The sequence below is a fragment of the Megascapheus bottae genome, chromosome 5, assembly GCF_031878675.1.
Source record: "Megascapheus bottae isolate mThoBot1 chromosome 5, mThoBot2.hap1, whole genome shotgun sequence".
Lineage (NCBI taxonomy): Eukaryota > Metazoa > Chordata > Mammalia > Rodentia > Geomyidae > Megascapheus > Megascapheus bottae.
The window spans coordinates 6,534,153-6,557,027 of record NC_143513.1 but is presented as its reverse complement, the minus strand read 5'-3'; the positions used below and the strand labels follow the sequence as shown (position 1 = coordinate 6,557,027).

Here is a 22,875-nt window from a genome sequence, read left to right as displayed (position 1 = left end):
GATCCCAGCTGCACAGATGCCACAACCCCCCATGCTGAGCAATTGTGTAGAACTGGTCTCTAGGCCAAGCTTTGCAATGATTCACCCTTTTTGTCCCCCCCCTCTCATTTCCCCCCAAAGAGTTGTAAAATGAAGTGGAAAGCAGAAAGTAGCCTAAGTGTTCACCTGTCGGTGGCAGTCATTTACTATCCTTGTGTCAGGATGTAAGCTGTGCTGTCTTCCACCCCACATGATTGAGATGAAGCAGATCCTGGCCTGATGACTTGCAAAAAAGCACAGAAGTGACAGTCCATTCTCTATCTCAGGATCTTCCCCCCCACCCCTCACCGGGGCTTGGGGACCTCAAAGCACTGTACTCCAGATATCCAAATGACCCGGATGCTGTGTGTGCCCCTGTGAAAGTGTATATTGGAGCTGGGATGCTGCTGTCACAGGAGCAGAACAGTTGTGTGTTCTTATGTGGGCATTGGAGGATTTATGAGTCTCTTTCCCACACGTATCTTGGTGCCTTGCAAATGTCAAAAAGACTGGGTCTTCCAGGCCTTGACTTTACAGATGAAACACACCTTTACTGTCAAAGAGTTGCAGTTGTAAGTTTGTTTATGAGGAAAGCTATAAAATATGGATTAATGTGGGGAGTAGTTCCAGCAGCCTCGGACGCACTTGAGAGCAGGTGTAGGGTCAAGGGCCAGTACGATACACAGAAGAGTCATGGCCCACAGCCTTCAGTGTACCACATATTACCAAATATCAGGCCATCTTTGTTTTTGGGGGGAAGGCTAAGCAGTAGGAAGGATGGCTTTTCTGAGGAATCCATTCTGGGAGAGTGAGAAAGTTTGTAGAATAATATATCACGGCCCTCAAGATGAGCAGCAGATCCAGCAATTTTGTCAGATGCTTAGTCTCAGGTATGATTCCTAGGCTGTGTTACAAATACATCTCCCATCTCCTGTTCTCATGGCTTTCATCTTTTGGAATTTTAGCAAGCAGCAAAGATAGATGGAGCAGTTGTGCTGTCTTGAAGTGCATTTGACAAGGAACCATCCATGAAGGAGGTACAGGATATATCAACAGAATCTGCTAGTGCCAGCATGAGGATGAAGTCTTCAAGGAATTCTGTGTGATTCCAGGGAAACCAGGCAGAGCTACAGATTTCAGTGGAATAGGTTCTCTGTCCTGCAGTGGCCTCGGGAATGCTGGGGCATCACTGAGTTCAGTTATCTAAGAAGCATGGCTTGTGGAGACTGAAACCTAGGCTATAGATTTAAATACCAGGCTGCTTTGGAAGAGAGAGGAGTGGGCCCTGATGGAGATTGCTGTGTTTCCTGGGCCCAGGTGGATGGCTGCTAGGGCTGGCTGGAGGGGTTTGGAGAGGAGCCGGCCACCCGTGTTACCTGCTGAGATACAGAGAAGGCAGCCAGAAAACTGGAGGCCTTGTGGACAACTAAAAACCTCTGAGTCAGGCAGTGATGGTTCATGTCTGTCATCCTAGCTGATCAGGAAACTGAAAGAAGAGGATCATGAGAGGATTCTTATCTCCCAAACAGCCAGCACAAAGCCAGCAGTAAAGATGTGGCTCAAGAGGTAGAGCACCAGCCTTGAGAGGGGAAAAAAAAAAAAAAACCACGCCCAGGCCTTGTTGTGAAGCCCCGAGTTCTAGTACTACTACACATACACAGACATACATAGAAACACAGATGCTCACATATACATACATATGCATACATACATATATACATCCACACAAATCCACATCCACACAACTACACAGTTCCTTAAGAGTGATTATTCGCCATTGGCAAAATGGGGTCTTAACACCCCAAGCCTGCCATACCTTCTAAACATTTTTGTTTGCCTGGACTATCAGAAACAAGAAGGGAAAGTAGAAATGAGCAGCATTGCCCTCAGCTGGCATGGCAAGCAAGGATGCCCAGGCTACGTGCCCCTTACATGTTAAGTGCATTACCATGGAGACAGATGCCCCAAAAGGTGGCAGGTCAGAGATAACCTGAAATTTGTTCAGCCCTCTCAGTGGAATAGGCTAGCCTGGTGAGATGGAGTGGAACGAGTTAGTCAAGGGGAGAGGCAGTCAGAGATGCTCACTCAGCGTGGACTTCAGGAGTAGTTGGTAGCTTGTGTTCAAGGAGCTGTGGGCTTTCTACTTGCACTTTCAGGGATGGCTTTGAGGCAGTTACAGCCTGGAGGTCAGAGTGGGGTGCATGGCATTCAATTGTAAAACAGTTCGTGATCACTCAGGTGGTCATTTGATAGGAGTTCAGATGGGCAGTGTCTCTGGGGGACTTGAGTAAACCTTGTGATCATTGGTTTATACAGGATTGATTTTGTAGGGAGAGGTAAGAGAAAAAATAGGCAGTCTTATTTGCAGTCTTGGTATTAGGGATTTGAATTCAGTGCTTGGGTACTGTACTTTTTTTTTTTTTAACTCTAGTCTAGCAGTCTCCCACTTGAGCTACAGCTCTATTTCCAGCTTTTTGCTGGTTAATTGGAAATAAAGAGTCTGGTGGATTTTCCTGCCCCAGCTGGCTTTGAATGACGATCCTCAGGTCTCAGCCTGAGTAGCTAGGATGACCGGGTGACAGCTGTGAGTCAGCAATACCTGATCCCACTTGGCATTCTTACCTGCCAGGCAGTGTAGAGAACATTTTGAGCAGTGACAGGTTCTTTCCCATCTCTTTCATTTTCCTGTGAGGAGACCAGTTCTGTGTTTTATTATTTTACAACCATGGTGAAAGAAAACCACTTAAGATCTTTACTTAAAAGCTTTATGTCCCCATAAGCAAAGATGCAGCCCAGACAGGGAGGGTTAAAGAGACAGGGAAGGAGAGTGATTTTAATGTTCTCAGTATGCAGTGCAATAAACATGCCAGAATTTCAGGGGATTCCAAAGGCAAAACAATAATGCCATTAAGAACTGGCTCACGCCTTTGATGTTATTGACAAAAGACAAAAATAAAAAAGGAGGAGGTGGGATGGAGGGCAGAGGGTATTCTGTGATTTCTGTCAGGAGCTTTTAAACTTTTGACCTCCAAACTTTTATGTCAAAACCCTTTTTCCATTTGGTCTTTCACAGCTCGCCTAATCTCAAGTATCCCGGAAGCAAAGGACTTTGGGAGCCTTAGAAAGGTCTTAGTAATGGGGGTGTTATTGCTGCCTGCTGGACCATTGTATGCGTGCGTGCGTGCGTGCGTGCGTGTGTGATGGTGCAGTACCCATAGGAAGTTATGGACTGCTCAGTAGGGAGCCCTAGCAAGTAGAAGTCGGGGAGCTTAACACTCAGGGTGAGGTGGGCTCTGCATTGATGTTGTGTTTGGAAACCTGTGGAGTATTGGAAGAGGAGACAGCTGAGAGAGACAGAGACAGAGAGATCTGAATTTCTTAGGGAGAGGAAACATCTGAATTTCTGGGAAAGAGAGAGAGAGAGAATCTAAGTTTCTGTCGATTGGGGTCGTATTTGATGTGTTTTGGTGTTGAAGTAAAGCATTCAGCTTGCACCCTAAGGCATTAATTCCATAGGACTTGAGGTAGATTATTTAGTGCATCCTTGGTTCTCAGAATGATCTGATGTTAGAAAATGAAGAGAACAACGATGTGAGGGTATTAATAATAACTGGGCATAGAAAATACTGGTTGTAGGGTCATCAGAAGGTTCCCCTGAGGAAAATGAGAGTTTTTAATAAAACAAAATATCATGAGTCTTGGATTTCACACTTTAGTTGTTTCTGTTAATTTTTCAGACTGGAAAAATGTTCCTTTTTCAGTTGACTTATTTTAGTTACACAGCTGCTCCATCTTGCTTTGCTGATGTTGCTCTTACAGCTGAACTAGGAAACTCTTGACTCCATTGACTTCAAGGATCCTGTAGGTGCACCTGGGCTAGGAAATACCTTCCTGGAGATATTTGCATCCTCTGCGTTCATTTCGTAAACGTTCAGCCTCCCCAAATAGACTTTTGAGGCTAATTTTGACTTTTGGATAAAGCATGTATCTCCCCCCCCCCAAAAAAAAGGTTACTGATAAAAGAATTTGTCTCTAGTAATTAGATTCTGTCTTTTAACTTCCAAAGCTGATTTATTGTCAGTGCAATCTGTTGTCAGCCTATTTCAAAGCAAATGGGTTTGTCACATTTTTATTTATTTGTTTTACTTTTTTTTAAAAATTGTCAGGATCATTTATAGAGGGGTTACAGTTACGTTTGTCAGGTAGTAGGTGCATTACTTCTTATACATTGATACCCTTTCTCATGTTTTTGTTCCCATTTCCTTCCCGTCTTGTCACTTTTTTAGAGTAGTGATTCTTTGTGTTTTCCTGTGATTTCTTTGAGAAAGTAGAGCAGATTCGAAATCACCACTGTGAGCTTGATTTCCCTTTTCTTTTTTTTCTCTTGGTAGGCAACACACACATGTTGGGGGGCGGTACTTGACTATGGGGAGGGGAGTTTAGAGGCAGGACGTCTCCCATAGATTTTGGGTGAGAAACTCAGATTGGCTGGCCAATTGGGAGATTTGATGCTTTTTCCTGCCATTGGGCATCCAGTAGATTCTTGGCTTAACTCACCTTCTAAGAGCCCTTTATCACTTAGGTTTGGGTATTTGGTCCAAGCATGAATTGTGCCTGACCAGAGTATAGGAACAGTGGCGGCTAGTATTTAGAACTAAAGTATCCATTAAGTTAGTTTCACGTATTTCTACTGAAGAAATGGCAGAAAGCTTGTCCTTTGAGTATTAAGAGAATGTCCATGGCAGTTTAATGCAGTCCCATTTGTCCAAACTTTAATTGGCTGTGTTTCTAAGTCTTTATTAATAAAGTTTTGACCTGTGCCAAGGTGACCTAATGTACCTCCTATTCAGGTACATTTTCAGGATATCTGATTTTACCTCAAGGTCTTTGATCAATTTTAATTAATTCTGGTGCAGGGTGACATATTAGGATCCAACTTTAGTTTTTTTACAGGGGCCTAACCAATTCTGCCAGCACCATTTGTTGAAGAGGCTGTCTTTCTTCCATCCTATTTTTTGGCTCCCATATTAAATATTAGGTGGCCATAGGTGTGTGGGTTGATTTCTGGTTCTTCAGTTATATTCCATTGGTCCTCGGGCCTGTTCTTGTGTCAGTATCGAGCTGTTTTGGTTTCTATAGCTCTGAGTCTAAACTTTGATATTGCTATTGCTCCAGTGCTGTTCTTTAAGCTAAGGATTTTGCTATACGGGGTCTTTTATTATTCCATATGAATTTTTGAATTACTTTCTCTATTTCATTAAAGAATGGCATTGGGATATTGATGGGTATTGTGTTGAATTTGTAGATAGCCCTTGACAGGATTGCCATTTTCACGATGTTAATTCTTCCAATCCAGGAGCATGGGAGGTTTTTCCACTTCCTCAGTCCTTTAATTTCCTTTTTCAGGCTTTTAAAGTTTTCATCATAAAGGTCCTTTACATTCTTAGTTAATCCCTAAGTATTTTATTTTCTTTGAGGCTATTGCAAAAGGAATTGCTTTCCTGATTTCTGCCTTGCTCTTCTTATTGTTGGCATACAGGAAAGCAGTTCAGTTTTGAGGGTTAATTTTATACCCTGCTACTTTGCAAAGTTTCATATCAGCTCAAGCAACTTGAGAGTGGAGTCTATAGGATTTTTTAAATACAGAATCATGTCATCTGCAAAGAGGAAAATTTTCACTTCTTCTTTGCCTATTTGAATCCCCTTTATGTTTGCTTCTTGCCTTAACTGCTCTGGCTAGTAATTCTAATAACATAGTAAAGAGGAGTAGAGTAGAGAGAGTGGGCATCCTTGTCTCGTTCCTGATTTTAGAGGAAATGGTTTTAGCTTTTCACCATTAAGTATAATGCTAGCTGTAGGTTTGTCAAGCACAGCCTTTTTTTTTTTTTTTTTTTTTTTTTTTTGCATCTGTTGAGATAACCATGTGATTCTTGTGCTTGCTCCTGTTTATGTAATGAATTGTATTATTTGATTTGCGGTTTGAACCGGCTTTGCATCCCTGTATGAATCCTGTTTAATCATAGTGTATAATTTTTTGATGAGTTGTTGAAGACGATTGGCCAGTATTTTGTTGAGAAGTTTTGCATCAATGTTCATCAAAGAAATGGGGCTTTAGTTCTCTTTCTTTGATGAGTCCCTGTCTGGTTTTGGGATGAGGGTTATGCTACTAGCTTCATAGAATGAGTTTGGCAAAGAGACTTCAATTTCATTGAAGAGTTTGAGGAGTATTGGTGTGAGCTCTGCTTTGAAGGCCTTAATGGAATTCAGCTGTGAATCCATCAGGTGCTGGGCTTTTCTTGGATGAAAAGTCTCTTATTGCCATTTCTATTTCATTACTTGAAATAGGTCTGTTTAGTTGGTTAAGTCTTGGGAGTGTAAACTCATTCAACCACTTTAGAAAGCAGTATGGAGATTCCTCAAAAAACTAAACAGAGCTGCCCTGTGATCCAACAGTCCTACTCCTTGGCTTTTACCCAAAAGTCCAGAAACAAGGACATACTGAAACCACTAGCACAACAATGTTCATTGCAGCATTATTTACCATAGCTAAGATATGGAACCTACCCAGATGTCCTTGAATAGATGAATAGATCAATAAGATGTGGTACTTATATACAGTGGAATTCTAGGCTGCCATCAGAAAGAATGACATTGCCCCATTTGTAAGGGAATGGAAAGACTTGGAAAAAAATCATATTAAGTGAAGTAAGCCAGACCCCAAAGAAAATAGGCTCAATGGTTTCCCTCATTTGTAATAATTAGTATACATCTAGGACTCTCCTAGCAGAGGATTACAATAGTTCAAACCCTATATACGTAAGGTATATAGAATGAGACTAAATGAAATGAACTCTAGGATATGGAAACAAGAGCTTTGTGTGTGATTGTTGTTCTTAATGTACTGTGTTATTTCTCTTCTCTTTTTTTTTTTTTTGCCTTGTGGTTAATTTCATGTTGTTACTGTGTCTGACTTTGTTATCTGGCATATTGTATAGATGTATATTTCTTTATTTGAAATAGGGAAGGAGAGGGTGAAAATAAGATGATTGCGTGGGGAGGGGCGAGGGCAACAGGGACAAAACCATGAGAGATATCAGTGTGCGAGAAGTAATGCACCTACTACCTGACCAATGTAACTATAACTCTTTTATACATTATCCTGACATTGATTAAAAGAAAGAGAGTCAGAGAAGTCATGGGATTCAGGACTATTGGAGTAGTGGTCAGAAATAAATATTTATTGGATTTAAGAAATCGCATGAATTTTGTTGTTAATTACTTCCATGTGTAAGTTTAAATATGTCTTCATTAATTCATAATTAAAATTTTGCTACATATGTGGTCAGTTTCGTTCATTAGATTTAAAACTCTTCCTTTTTTCGGGGGGCTACTGCTAGGGCTTGAAGTCAGGGCCTAGATACTGCCCTTTTAGTTTTTTTGCTCAAGGCTGGCAAGATAGGACTTGAGCCACAACTTCCATTCTGTCTTTTTGGTGATTAATTATGGATAAGAATCTCATACTTTTCCTGCCCATGTTGAATTTGAACCAAGATCCTCTGATCTTAGCCTCCTGAAGTAAGTAGTTTTACAAGTATGAGTCACTAGTGCCAGCCTTTATAAAGGTATTTCTAAGTTTTGTAGGTTGGTGTCTGAGAAAGGTTGATGTTTAAGGAATTTTGAATCTACTTTAAAAAGTCAGTTATCTATACAGAATAAGCAGGAGCCTACCCCCACATGACAAAAGTGTAAAACTTTCTGGAAATTATTAGTCAGTTTTGCCATTGTTGTATGAATGTAGCCATGTGTGTTATATGCAAACACATGGCAAAGTAGTCCTCTAATAAAACTTTATTGACAAAAGACAGACTGTGTAAAATAGTTTCTAGATGCCTTCTTTTGTAATGCTGTAGGTGAGAAAATAGTAGATTTATTTGTTTGTGTATTTATTTTTGTGGGTCATGGGGCTTGAACTCTGGGCCTGGATGCTGTCCCTGAGCTCTTCAGCTCAAGGCTATAGCCCTACCCCCGAGCCACAAGCCGCACTTCGAATTTTCTAGTGATTAATTGGAGATAAGAGTCTTATGTTCTTCAGTAACTGAGCTGGCTTTTGAACCTTGATCCTCAGATCTCAGCCTCCTGAGTAGCTGAGCCACCGTGCTGGCTTATTTTATTTTCTTTCTTGATGTCACTTTGGTTTCACTTAAGGTCTTGTACTTGTTAGACATGCTGTCACAGGTTGGAATAGCAAGGATGTCTGAGTTAGTGACTTAGTCCACATTTTGCAGTCAATGTAAGTGGCAATGTTTCCATTAGGTCACTGAGTCCTGAAAAAGGTCAGGGTGGGGACTGGAGAGTCTTCAGGCTTGGGAAGAGATAGGGACTAAGTCTGTGCTTTTACCATCTTGTTAGAGTGATTGGGGGAGATGTGGGGGGGGGAACTGTTGGAGTTTTTCTCTTTCCTTCACTGACTTCCCCAATTTTAAAAACTTTTTCTTATGGAAAAGGGAAGTTTACTTATGTTTTATTTACTTATTTATTTATTTTTGGTCAGTCATGGGACTTGAACTCTGGACCTGGGAGCTGTCCCTGAGCTTTTCAGCTCAAGACTGTTGCTCTACCACTTGAGCCACAGCACCACTTCCAGCTTTTTCTGTGTATATGATACCGAGGAATGGAACCCCGGTCTTCGTGCATGCTAGGCAAGCACTCTACCACTAGACCAAACTCCGGGCCCTCATTTTAATATTTCTACCAATGAAATGGGAATGGGGTGAGGTTGAAAGGACCCACACATTCTTATGGAAGGGACTGGTTCTACCCACAGGGGATCAAGTCTATCTCCACTATAGAACAAATCTCAGAACTAGGGTACACACCGTCTTCTACATCTAACTCAGAAGGTGTGTGTTCCCTGTGGTCCCAGCCTGGGCACTGCCAGGCTCTCCTTGCTGCCTTTGGTGAACTTCTCCTTCAGGGCACTCCCTGAGCTAACTTTGATCTCTCTGTTTTCAAATCTACAATATTTGTATGCAAATTTCAAACCTTAAAAGACAAATTTCCCAGGATGGTATCCAGGAGATCTGATAGCCTGAGGCTACAAAAAAAATGAAAAGAAAAGAAAAAAAAATATTTCTTGGGAGCAAAAGGATGAAACTACAGATAAATCTCTCTTCTGGTTATTCTGTGGCCACAGGTTTTCAGAGTAACCCAGGTGGTTGTGAATTGAAAATTGACAACTCTGCCACATGCAAATATTTTCATTATGCATTTCAGTTTAAACTTGTATCAAGCATCTCCATATTTGGAGAGTTTAAAGACTATTTCATGCAAGCCTCAGAGAGTACATAGTCTTTAAATCTCCGTTTAGTAAAGATGACTCTTGTTCTTTAGTAAAATCTCCTGTTTGCTAGTGCATAATAAATCATCTTTTCACGCGTATACATGTAGAGCCGACTCTTTACCCCTGCTCTGCAACCCACCCCCAGTTTAATTCTCCCAGTAAAATTGATTCCCCGACATCGGCAAATTATTCTCGCTGTCTTCCATTTAGTACGTTAGTTGGCTGACAGCAGAGTACACAGCACTTAGCAGCTGGGTTGTGGAGCCATCAGTCAGGAAATCGCATGATAAATAGAAGGTGGCTGGGTTTGGTGGCACTTACTTCTGCTTCAGCAGTTTTTGCCTGACTTCGGAGAAGCCACCATGGGGTGTTTTGTCAAGAGTCAGGGCAAGAGATGGCTGTGCTGTGCTAACTTATTACACACACCCTTGAGTTATGATGTGACACAGCCGTCCTGCTCATGTGTAAATAATAAGCTACGAGGTGGATAATGATGGCGGCTGCCTGTTCTTGTCACTGGGGTTTGCGTGGATAGCACGCTGGGCCTGTGATGGAATGTAGTGTGGATTCACATAGAAATGACAAACCAAAGAGCTAGCTGAGCACTCAGCATTTGAAAGTGTAGGGGCATCTTTTCTGAATGTGTGGGGATTCAGAGTGTGACTGTGTACATGTGTGTGCTCGTGTGTATGTGTGTACACTGGCACTAGTACTGGTGCTTGAATTCAGGGCCCTATGGTCTTGCTTGGCATTTGTGTTCAAAGCTAGTGGTCTATCACTTGAGCTCAGTTCCACTTGTAGCTTCTTGCTTATAATTGGAGATAAAAGCCTCATGGACTTTACTGCCTAGAGTTGTCTTCGAACCTCCATCCTCAGATCTCTGTCTCCTGACTAACTAGGATTATAGGCACTAGAACCTGGCAGAACAACTTCTAAGCTTAATTGAGAAGAAAACATAGAAACTGTGAAACAAATGAAAACCAGATGTGTTCTGCACATCCAGTTATTTTCTGTTTTTTAAATCTAATTTCAGAACGCAGTTTCGATGGGACAGAACTAACTGCTGTGTCTAGTGTGAACAAAGATACAAAAAAATCCATTCAGTCCATATTAACTATCAGACTCAATAGTTGAGAAGTGGCCGCTTTAATGACCTGGGAATTAGGATTAATTTTTTTTTTTTGCCAGTCCTGGGGCTTGAACTCAGGGCTTGGGCACTGTCCTTGAGCTCTCTCAAGGCTAGTGTTCTACTCCTTTGAGCCACAGCACCACTTCCTGTCATTTTCTGTGTATGTGGTACTGAGGAATCAAACCCAGGGCTTTGAGCATGCTTGATAAGCACTCTACCACTAGGCCATGCTCCTGGCCCCATGTAGAGTTTTATATACTGCTTGGGTACATGTGTTTGATTTTATCAAATTAATAATTGGTCTTCCATGTGTACATGAATTACTGCAAATTCATTATAAATACTCATATTACAGATAATAACATGGATATAGGATGCATCTATGAGAATAAATTCATGTATTTTAGACGCGTGTGTATGTGCGTGTGTGTGTGTGTGTGTGTGTGTGTGTGTGTGTGTGAGCTACATGTATAAATTGTTTTTGTGCCCACATAGAGAAAGACAGATGTACTTAACACCTATTTATCTGCTGGCAAGAATTTTGTTATGAGGCCGGGAGTTTGGCCAGGTGCTTGCCTAGCATGCACGAAGACCTCGGTACCACATGCATAGAAAAAAGCCAGAAATGGTGCTGAGGCTCAAGTAGTAGAGCTCTAGCCTTGAGAAAGTCCAAGGACAGTGCTCAGGCCCTGAGCTCAAGCCCAGGACTGGCAAAAAAAAAAAAAAATTGTTAAGAAGTTGACTGAGAGGTAAAAAGTAAAGTGCCAGTAGTAGGGCTTGGACTCAGGGCTTGGAAGCTGTCCCTTAGTCTTTTCACCCAAGGCGAGTACTCTACCAGCTTGAGCTACATACAGCTCCTCTTCTGGCCTTTTGCTTGTCAAGTGGAGATAAGAGCCTCAGAGACATTCTTGCCCAGACTGACTTTGCACAGTCATCCTCACATCTCAGCCTCCTGAGTACCTGGGATTATAGGTGAGAGCCACTTGTCATTCTTAAATGCTGCTTCTGTATGAGGAAGCTGGGATTACAGCAATGAGCCATAATGCCCTGCCCTCTTAGTTTTCAGTGTGGCTTCCTTTAGCTTTCCCTCTAGATAGCCTTAGTTCCGTCACAAGGAACTATGCATCGGGTGCCCTCTTCTTCTGGCTTTCCTGTCTAAATTTTAGCTACCTCACAGAGTATATTTGCTCAGGTCCTTATGCTCATGCACTCATGCTCTGTGGCTCAGGGACCCTCATCTTGAACTATCAAGGGTTCTTCCTGAAATTCTCACTGTCAGCTCTGTGTAGGAGGCAGAGAGGGGAACACAAAGTTGCTTTGGCAGGTGGGAGATGCTGTTTCACAGAGTTGATTTTACACATGATGGTCTCTTTTTTCCTTTTCAGACCCTCCTCATCTTTTTCCTGCCTTCCATCCTCCCGTCCCCATCGATGCCAGACATCATGAGGGCCGGTACCACTACGATCCGTCTCCTATTCCTCCATTGCATGTGTAAGTATTCAAAGTTTGCACGTGAAGGAAAATGGAAGAAGAGAGCAGCTTTCTGTGGGTCTCAGGTCTTTTGTGAATGGTGCATCTCCTAGGCTTTGAAGTTGTGACAGGAATATAAGTTTCAAAATGTAGCAAATCTGTCTGTTCCTGAACTCATGGTAGCAGAACCCCGCTGCTCCCTGAGAAATTTCTTTCTTAGGAGGCAGCTAGCTTGTAAGCATTTTTCTATATATTCTCTTGACTTGTGTTCATTTAACACAAAATGAGAAAAAAAAAAGTTCAAGCTTCATGGAAGGTTACTTCTTTAAGTATGTATTTGGTCCAGATTAACTTTGAAGTTTTTCATGCTAAATGTTTTTGTTACATGAAAGTCTTGTCTTGGGGATCATAGTAGATCGTAATGAAAATTTTATGGTAGATTTTCATAGCTCGGGTGGTATGTATACCCACAGTCACTTGATGGATGGGAATGTCACCCGAACAAAATGGCCAGTGTGCCAGAGCACATGGTTTGCATAAAGATAAAAGGAAGGAATGATAGAGGGAGCTTGCATTAGAAAAGGGTAAAGAAAATCTTGTTGAAATAAAATATCTTCTTCTTCTTTTTTTTTGGCTTGGAGGTTAAAAAAAAAACAAGTGTAGATTTAAAATCTAAAATGAATCCCTTTCAGTGTTTTCCAGCAAACTGGATCCCAGTTGTACTGGGGCCCACTCTATGGGAGGGACTGTCATTCAGTGATAGCCTTGATATATACTCTTTTAGTCCTAGGGAGTAATTACTGTTCATTTTGAGACAGTATAGTTAGAAAAACACAAATAACACATTGAAGAATAATGCTAGTTATTTAAATGGTGGATTGCATCTGCACAGCTATTAGTTACAGCTGTGTAATTACATATTATACAGAAGGGAAAAAATGAAGTTGTTTTAAAACAAGTCCTCCTCTGTGAACAGAATTAATTGATATTAACAAGCTTAACTACATGCCCAAGTACACATATAATATTTTACCCACAGTTTTTCTAGATCCATCTCCCATTACTGAATTGTAATTTCAGTGCATAGTTGCCTGGAGGTAAGTCATAAATCTGTGTTGCAGACTTCTCTAAGTATTAAAGGAGAAGTGGGTATTTAGAGAGGAAAAATGACCAAACTTGTGACTTACTGTGCAACTTTCCAGTGGAATACAACTATTTCCAGGGTTTGGATGTCTGCTAAAAATACTCTGTCATAAAACCAAGGGTCCAGTTTAAGATCTCCTCCTGTACAAAAGGAAGGAAATTCCAAATTCCGTTTGAAACATGGCATGTCCTTCACCCAGTTATACAGGTCTTAAATGCTACAGAGGGCACATGGGTCTCAGATGTGTGTCTGCCTCATGGGACAGAGAATGCAAGGATGGCTAATTCCTACCAGGCTTCAGTCTTTGGGCTGAAATAATTTAAAACAGATTTCCTATGTAATTTTGGAATGATTTGTGCTTTTAAAATCCATGTTCTCATTTTTGGAAATAAGTTTCATGGCATGTCTTGTGTCACAAGTCTGTAATCCTACCTACCTGGGAGGAGGAAATAGAGGAATTAAGGTTTGAGGCCAGCCTGGATATGAAATTCCCGTCTCACTCAGTGGCCAGCGGCGTGATGCAGTCCTGTTAGTTCAGCTACAAGGGAAGCACAGTGGCTGGGTGCAATGGCTCCTGCTCATTTTCTTCAGTGACACAAGAAAGCTCATGTAGCAGGATCTCAACTCAGGCCAGCCTGGGTATGAATTGAAACCCTGTCTCAAAAATACTTCAAGATAAAAGGAGCTGGAGGTGTATGGTTCAAATGTATACCACCTGCCTTGTAAGCTTGAAACCTTGGGTTCGATTCCTAGTACTACAAAAAAAAATCGAGCGTAAAAATGGGTTCAAGTAATAGGTTGACCTATCTCCCCTGAGTTCATTACAGTTTGCTTTGTAATTAAATTTAAACATACATTTATTGATAAAGATCCCCAAACTGTGTTTCTTTGGTAGAATATAATAATAGTACACCTTCTATATTCTTTGAGTATAGGGCCTGCCTGCCATCACTTGGCTTTTTTACTCAAGGCTAGTGCTATACCACTTCAATGACATCTCTTCTCCTGGCTTTTGTCTGATTAATTGAAGATAAGAGCCTCACAGACATTTCTGCCCAGGCTGACTTTGAACTGGAGTGGGCAGCAGTCTCCTAAGTATTACAGGTGTGGGCCCCTGGTACCTGCTTCATTGGTGCATAGTGATGACCACTACACAGACGAAGGCAGGTCAGAGCTGGAGTGCTGGGCACCGGTCAGGGAATTACCATTTTATGTGTGAATGAGCTCTGATGATCTCTCTGCATTTTAGTACATTCTACTTTTGCAGCCAAGTGTTCAGAGGCTTCACTCACAGCAAGTGATGAAATCATTTTCTAGCAGAAGTGGTTATAACATTGACAGAGATGCTTGTAGGGCTGTGACCTCCTGGAAAGGCTCAACTTGGACCCATCTTCGCAGGCCAGTGGGTGGCTCCCCGACTTTGGAAGTGGGATGTGTAGGAAGTAGGGGCCAGTTATGTATATGCCTTGCCTTATGGCTGCATTGATCTCAGTGGCCTTTCCTCTCTGCAGGGCAAGCTAGTGCCTACAATCATCCTTGAAGCCTAACCCAAGGATCAGCTTCACTGGCAGTCACAGAGGTTGTTCCTTAGTGACTTGAGTGCAATTTTTGCAGCAATTGTCCTCTTGCCTGGGGTTATAAGACTATTACTGCTAGGTTGTGGGAATGCACCAACACTGGTAAAAGGTCCCAAGTGGTCAGTCATACTGCTCCAGTCTCTGTAGTGGTGGCTGAACTATCAGAAGGCCAGTATTTTCTTTCTGAGATTAGCTTAGTAATGATCCCTCAGCTGTCACCAGAAGCTCATGCCTGTAATCCTAGCTTCTCAAGAGGCCGAGATCTAAGGATTTTTGTTTGAAGCCAGCCCTGGCAGGAAAAAATCCATAAGAGTCTTACCTCTAATTAACCAACAAAAAGCCAAAAGTGATGTTGTGGTTCAACTGGTTCACCTTGAGCAAAAAAGCTAGGAGACAGCACACAGGTTTTGAGTTTAAGTCAAAGTTACTGGCATACCTCCCCCCCACCAAAAAAAAGAAAAAAGACGAGACCTTGGATTGATTTTACTTCTGATATATGATACATGGGTGTCTGGAAGGAAATACTGACAAATATGGCTGTTGATGAGAATCTTCAAGGCTTGCCTTTGCTGTGGGTAACTTGAAAAATCAGATTTCTAAAACTGCTGGCTAGACAGTTGTTGTGAGCTGCCTAAGCTTTTGGTGTGTTTTTTTGGGGGGGAGGGTTGTGGTGGGGGACTGGAATTCAGGGCCTGGGCACTATCCTTAGCTTTTGTGCTCAAGTTTAGTGTTTTAGCTCTTGAGCCACAATTCCACTCCTGGCCTTTTTTTTTTGGTAGTTAATTGAAGATAAGAGACTCATGGGCCTTCTGGTCCAGGTTGGTTTTGAACCATGATCCTAATATCTCAGCCTCCTGAGTAGCAAGGATTATGGGTGTGAGCCACCATAGCCTGGCTGGAATAATTTCAATTGTAAAATGATAAAAATTTGTGGGATATCTTCATTATTTTGTACGCATGATTGTTCTGGTGCCAAGTTTAGAAAGTAAATGGTAAGTGTTTGACAAACAAGGGATTTTGCTGAAGGGTCTGTGTTGGGAAGGATGGCAGGCACTGTGGTTCATTGTGTCATCATATTCCATCATTAAAGATTCAATTGAAAGAGGTTTATAAATTGCTCTTCTTTTTAGATAAACCACCTTATATTAAGGCATCCAGCGCTAGGGTGCAGAATTAAATTAAAATCTCATAAAATGAAATATGTTCTGTATTAGCTGTTTGACACTTAATTTGCCTCTGAATGAGTAGAGGAAATCACAAATTAACCTGCCTTTGTTTTTCCAGCCATGGCTTATTAGGTGTTAGAACAACGGCAATTATAGCCTAATAATAACCCAGAAGCCTTATAAATATGTACGGAAATCCGTCAGCTTTGGTTTAAGAACCCGATTTGTTACAGGAGACTGCCTTTGGCTTTCTCCTTTTCGCTCTCTCTGTCCTCTCTACAATTTATAGGTAGGTGGTGGAGCTAGAGTGTAGAAATTTCAATTGATTCAAATGTAGTATTGAGGGGGAATATTTGGATTTATTAGCATTTCCTTTACATGATACATTTTGATTCTGGAGGAGCAGGTGGGGCTTAGAAGGTGGAAGGCTTGTCTCTCCTTGAGCTGTCACCTTAAAAGTCTTAGGATATCATTGAGCCCTGCTTTGGGTTGATTTAACTCAAGTAGTTTCTTGAATACTGGGTAGGGGAAATCTTCCCCTGTCTCCCGAGTCCATCTCCAGTGGATTCAGTACAACGTGTCTGGCTGACAACTGGAACATGTTTTCTCCATGTATCTCTCTTTCTCTCTCTCCTATTTTCTCCCTCTATCCCTCTCTCATTTCCTCTACTTTTCTCTCCTCTTTTTTCTCTCTTCCGCCCTTCTCCCCGTTCCTTTTTCTGTTCTTTCTCATTTCTTTTGATCGTGATTTCTATATGAAGTCATGCAACAATAAAATAATATACAACATAAGAAAAAATAACAGTCCACTTTTTTGGTGTATTACTGGGATTATTTGAAGCATCGATGACAAAACTCTAACCTAGTTAAATGCAACCAAGGTAATGATGTTAAGTCTTTATTTTTACTTAGTCTCCTATATTTCCTCTTCTGCTGTGTATTTCTCAAGGCTGTATCCTTGCATTAGTGTACTAATTATGGGAATTCATGATGCCCTTTACACAAACAATTACTGTCAGTATTTAGAATTTCATTTGGAAATGTAGAGTCACAAAATTACATCTTCCTACCCCAGAATACACTTGCTACATTTTTTCTCATGTGTTGTGGTGTGTGTGTGTATTTAAGTGTTAGCACTGAGGCATCTTTCTTGTTTAATATAGACTTGGCATATTTATAGAAACTTGAGTTATAAAATAGCTTTGAATTCCAGTTGACTTTATCCATTCTGGAACTTTCCTTGCTGGGGAACCTGTTCTTTACAGCCACCCTTTCTAGCCAACATTTTGTCCTTGATGGATCACTGTGAATTGGATCTTGAACTGTCCCTTTGCTTGATCCTGAGACTTATAATTCACTTTTCAAAACAGGATCCTTAGAGTTTCTCGTTTACAGCAAGCATTGGAAGCCCACTCCTTCTGGCTGATGGAGCTGAGTGCTGGCACCTCTTCCCTGCATCCTGGCATTATGCTACATGCTAGTCAACCCCCATAGGGGTCCCCACCTAGGCACCCCCTGGTCTGTTCCCACAGAACCCTGAGCAGGGTGTCATCCACTTAACTAATTCTGTGTACACAACTAGCTCCCCCCTTTTTTTGGTGGGAAATGGGCCATTTCGTTCTATTCTTTTCACTGAGCCAGTGTGGCTTGTTCCAAGGCCGCCTGTACCTGGCTCTGGGCAATCACTCCAGTTAAGTAAGAAGAGTTGTTCTGTCTATAAAAACTGGGCCACCTCTGGGTACCTGGAGGAGAGAATTTAGGAAACAGAAGATCATTAGTATTAGTTTTAAATAGAGCATACTGGAAAACAGTAAGGATTTTGCCCCAGTGATGAGACAGCCTTTTAGCAATGAGCCACAGGAGGTGAGTGACAGGCTTGGGAGTGAATATATTCCCTTTACTTCTCTGAGAGAGAGGAAGCTCTGAGAAAACATTGATCCTATGGCCAATGCTTGGAAACAGAACCCTGAAGGAGGTGACCGGACCTGCCTCAGAATCCTCCTTCCTTCATATCTTTCCTTTCCCCTCCTTCTTTCCTTTCCTCTCTCCCTTCCCTTCTCCTCTTTCTCTCTCCTTCCCGTCTCCTCTTTCTCTCTCCTTTCCTCTTCCCCCCTTTTCCTTCTACTCTCCCCCACTCTTTTTCTCCCTCTTTCCCTTGTTCACTCTTTCCTTTACTTCAGTGTGTTGATGGTGCAGAGGAGGTGCTGACTGGATAAAATGTTTATCTGAGGAGCCCTCAGCCCTAGTCGCTTACATAGAACTGCGCAACAAGCAAACATCCATGATAGTGATTTCATTTATTTTATTCCAAGGGATGCCCTGGGGAAAATATGGTGATTTTAGTAAAATCTTGTAATTAGATTTTGGGCCATAACTACTTTGGAAAATCCTAATGGCGTAGTTTAAAATTAAGAAAGTAAAGTCCTTTTATTTTTTCCCCCTCTAGTATAGGGCTGTAAACATTACTGAGATTGATACAGTGCAGTGGTATAACCATGTTCCATCAGGTACTGATACAACACTACACTAATAATATCCCCCATGCAAATATAAAAATGTAAATGAGGCTGTTCTTACACCTATGAGAAGGAAGACTATATTTACTAGGTTAGGTGTATGGCATGGACATAGGTACTAAAGACTGTTGGTGAGACTCCTGCTGACATCTTTTGTTATTGTTTGTTTTCTTTTATTAGAATTTGTCACTTCAAGCTAACACCCTCAGAAGTGGGAAAACAAAACAAAACAAAACAAAGCTCAGTTGCTAAGGTTCTGTTGTTCATAATCTCTAAGTGGTGAAATGCCCTTCCCCTCCATCACCGAACTGGTCACCTGACACCAAACCAGTGAGCCTTGCAGGAGTTTCTAGTCACTTGTATGTGGGAACCTCTTCCTTCATCCCCCTGGCTGCTTTCCAAGCCCTGTAGTGGCTATAACATTAATGAACATGCCAATCTCAAATGGACAATTTGAGAATATCAAAGTTCTATAGAAGAAAGAAAATAGAAACAAATATGCAAAATGTACTTTCTCTCTCTTTCTGTCTCTCTTTCTGACTAGTATCTGCGTATGTATGTGTGCATGTATCTATGATGACAGTGTGTACATATGTGTATATGTGTGAGATATATATATATATATATATATATATATATATATATATATATATGATTATTTGCTCTTAGGCTAGGCACAGTTTTCAAACTTAGTGTAATTACCTTCCATAATACTGTAACAACCCTTCAATGGATTTGTTTGCTTGCTTGCTTATTTCAATAACTAGACTTCTTTTAAGGGTTTATTACCTTGCGCAGAGAGCACACACAGCTTAGGAGCAATGTGGTCTTATGTTAGCTTAGACATTAAGCTCTCCTAGCTCCAGGCTTTAACACTCACTGGAAAAAATTCCCTAGTATACATGTACCTTACTGGACCAGCATGGCTAGTCTAACAACACTGACGAGCAAGTAGTCAACATCATAGGCTCTCATGGTCCTTTTTTCTTTTTGTTTTTGTACTTGTCTTGAGTCTTGAACTCAGGGCTTCGGCTATCGATGTGCTCTTTTGTTCAAGGTCTACCACTACTTTAGTTGGACATAAAGAGTCTTTCCTGCCCAAGCTGGCTTTGAACTGGGATCCTTAGATTTCAGCCTTCTGAATAGCTAGGATTACAGGTATGAGCCACCATTTTCTGGCTGAATATGATTTACATTTTTCAAGCTAGTCTCTAAAGAACTCGTTTCTCCAGGATTGAAATACTCTTTAATTGTAAGGAAAATAAACTCTACCTCCTCCATAAAAGAAGATCTCATATTCCTAGCCAGCATTGTCTCAACTTGTGAGTTATGGCAGGAACAGATTGCTGCCATCAGGCTTTCTAAGTTTTCATGTCTTGTTTGTTGGGGATATAACAGATTAAGTAGAAATAATGTTGTATTACATGAGTGTTACGAGACCTCACGAGGTGGATCGATTCATTTGAAGTATTTCTTGTATTTTACCTATGTGATTGCATATGTACACTGATAGTCACTGCTGACGTCTGTCCATTTCTCTGGTGGTAGTGTCCCTGGGATCAGGCAGTGAAAAGACCATATGGCCTCTTCCATGGAAGTAGTCAACACAGAAGTCTCTTTTGGGTTTTAGGTCTGCAGTTAGTCCACAGTGTGACTGGTTTGAGAGAGGAAACTCTATGAGATTTCAGAGGGAATAGGAGGATTGTGAGGCTGGGACTTGCTGCTTTGCCTCTGTGTAGGGGATCTCTCCAGCTGAAGCAGCTTCATAGGCTGTTTGTGGGCATCTTCCAACATTTCCTGAGAGCCTCTCTATTCTCTAGCACGCGTGGTACAGGTTGTGGTGTCCGAATCCCCTGACTGTTAAAACAATCCAAGGTCCACTGCCTTGTATTGAATTTGTGTTAACTTCCCTTTAGGGCAGCCAGACACAGGGCGTTTTAGTTCTGCCGGTTGTGGTTGGTTTCTGTGGGTGGGAAGAAGGCAGCTGAGTGGGAGGGAATGGAACAGGCCCCACCCCATGCTTCCCTCCCTCTAGTGTGCGCAGGAATATCTTCTTCCTGGGTCTGTTTGCTTTTCCAGGGCGTTTTTAGACATGTCTTTGTGGTGGGCACCCACTGAACTCTCCCTGTACTCAAGCTTTAGAAAAGGCCATTGGCCCGTCTTTGTTTTCTTTGTTCAACTGTTTATTTTGCTTGCTTCCCATGAGGTTCCTGGGCTCTGCTCTGCTGTGACCACGCTTTTTTGCATGAATTAAATTCCTCCCCGCCACCAGTCTTCTCATTCTTCCAGTCCATTTGATTCAAGCTTCTGTGATTAGTCCCTCGATCTGCCAAGGGTCTTTGCCAAGCAGAATGCTTGCTAAGTACCCCTTACACGGGGACCTGATGGACATTCTTTTAACCTCATTAGTGAAGAGAGAAGGGCTTCATTCCAGTTTAATGATGGGGCTACTTGGAATCATTACTAGCTTTAACATCGGGGAAGGAGGTCACAGAGCCATTTGGCCTCCTTTATGTATAAAAAGAAGACAGTGGACCCAGTTACGTTACACAGGTCTACTGGGGAGCCCTGTGGCATCATGGGTGAGGGCAAAAGGAGCCTCCACTCTTCATAAGCTGAATGTACCGTGAGAAGGCCCCCTATCATTTACAGCTCTGTAATTTAGGGGATGTGCATCTCCAGATTTTAATTTTTGCAATGCACTTTTTTTCCATAAGCAATAAAAACGGCTTTTTTTAAAAAAAACAATATTTGGTATTTAAGGTGGACTGTGATCCTAGATACTCAGGAGGTTGAGATCTGAGGATCAAAGTTCAAAGACAGCCGGAGCAAAAAAGGACCTGAGACTCTTATCTCCAGTTAATCTCTAGAAAATGGGAAGTAGGGCTTGGCTTAAAGGTAGGGGGGTAGCCTTGAGCTGAAGAGCTCAGGGACAGTGGTGCCCAGGTGGAGTTCAAGCCCCATGACCCACCAAAATAATAAATAAATAATAAAAATTGGTATTTACTTTCTTGTGCACGTCTCATTAAGATGTTGTAATATAACTTTAATAAATTCAACTAAGGGATCAGTAAGGGATCTGTTCAGATTCTTATAAGTGTGTGTGTGTGTGTGTGTGTGTGTGTGTGTGTGTGTGCGCACGCGCGCACAGTAAGGCAAAAATCCTAGCTGGTTGCCTTCATTGCCTAACTAGAGACTTTCTAAAAGAAGACCAGAATTTTCAACAATGATTGAAAACAGTCAGAAATGGAACTCATTCAGGATAAAGGCCTATTTATACACATAACCTCCCCAAAGACAAAGAAGAGATCTCAATCAGTGTGCTCGACACTGAATTTCCTTAGGTTCTGTCCTTTGTGCTAAGCCTGGTTTAAACTGGGATATTGGTGTCTTCTCTTTATGGACCCAGCCACTCCCCCCTTCCCCCTCCGAGCACACACATTCCATGAGGGTCTTTTCACTATTGTTCTCTTGGGCAATAAAGCTGCTTCACACAGGGCGGATTTATTAGGAAGATAGAAGTTAAGACTCTTGGTTACAAGAGGCACTTCCTGTTTGAAGTGGGCTCTGAACAGATCCCACCTCCTTCACCCCCACCATCCAAGAGCTGAGACACAGCTGCTGTAAAGCTTCCTGTGTAACACAGTTACAGATCCCTGGAGAGTGGGCCTAGATGGTATTCTTGCTGAAGAATTGCCTCTGAGTACACACAGTCCCTTCCTACCTGACACCGTATTGGTTGCAGTAGTCCATAGTAATGCCATTTTCCTGGCTTTCAAGTGGTATTATCCGTAGTTCAGGCATAATGGCATTGGTACACATATTCCAGGATGCTTTTCTGAAAATGTGTCTGTCAGCTGTTGTCAGGTTTTGTTCTCATCTCTGCCACAAATGACGGATCCTTACATACTTCCTCTGGCCTCAATAGGCCTTGCTTTGTAATTAAATGAAACCCTCTTGAAGACCTCATTCTGAATAGACCATGAGTGTGGGAATCCAAAGATTTTGTTTTTCAGAGAGCTCTTTCCTTGTGTGTGGAGCTTACAAGGGGATCCTCTGAAATCGTGTACTTCCAACTTACCTATGGCTATATCCACCATTCCTTCTTTCCTTAGGTGGAAATCTGGTATACATATCTTGCCCAAACATTGATCTTTTCAACCTCATTCACCTTTATCCTTTCTCTGTGACACTTGATGTTTCCAGCTACCATGGAGCCACTGGGGTACTGCCTTTGCGATTTGACTGTCAGCTCATACAGGACATTAGCTAGTTTTCAAGATTTCCATTGGCTCTTGGTTTAGGAAGTTTCATGTCGCTGGCTCGACTTCTTTCAGGCCTGTGTGGCAAGGCAGAAGCAACATGGCAGAAGATCCTGGCAGAAGAAAGGCCATTCATCTCTAGTCAGGTGGAAAGCAAGTAAAAGTAAACAGGCAAGGGACCAGGACTGAGATACACTCTTCAGAGGCCTCCTTAATGACTCACCTTCCCCAGCTAATGATAGACTATTTCCAC

General features: G+C 41.9%; 1 protein-coding gene across 1 annotated transcript in view; it reads left to right on the top strand.

Annotated features, from left to right (window-relative positions):
- Positions 1 to 9,851: 9,851 nt before the first annotated feature.
- Positions 9,852 to 22,875, top strand: part of Gli3 (GLI family zinc finger 3) — a 96,377-nt gene continuing 83,353 nt past the window's right edge. Inside the window, exons 1-2 of the mRNA XM_090333217.1 lie at positions 9,852 to 9,879; positions 11,873 to 11,978. Of these exons, the coding sequence (XP_090189343.1) occupies positions 9,852 to 9,879; positions 11,873 to 11,978 (134 nt within the window). The remainder of the gene's footprint in view (positions 9,880 to 11,872; positions 11,979 to 22,875) is intronic.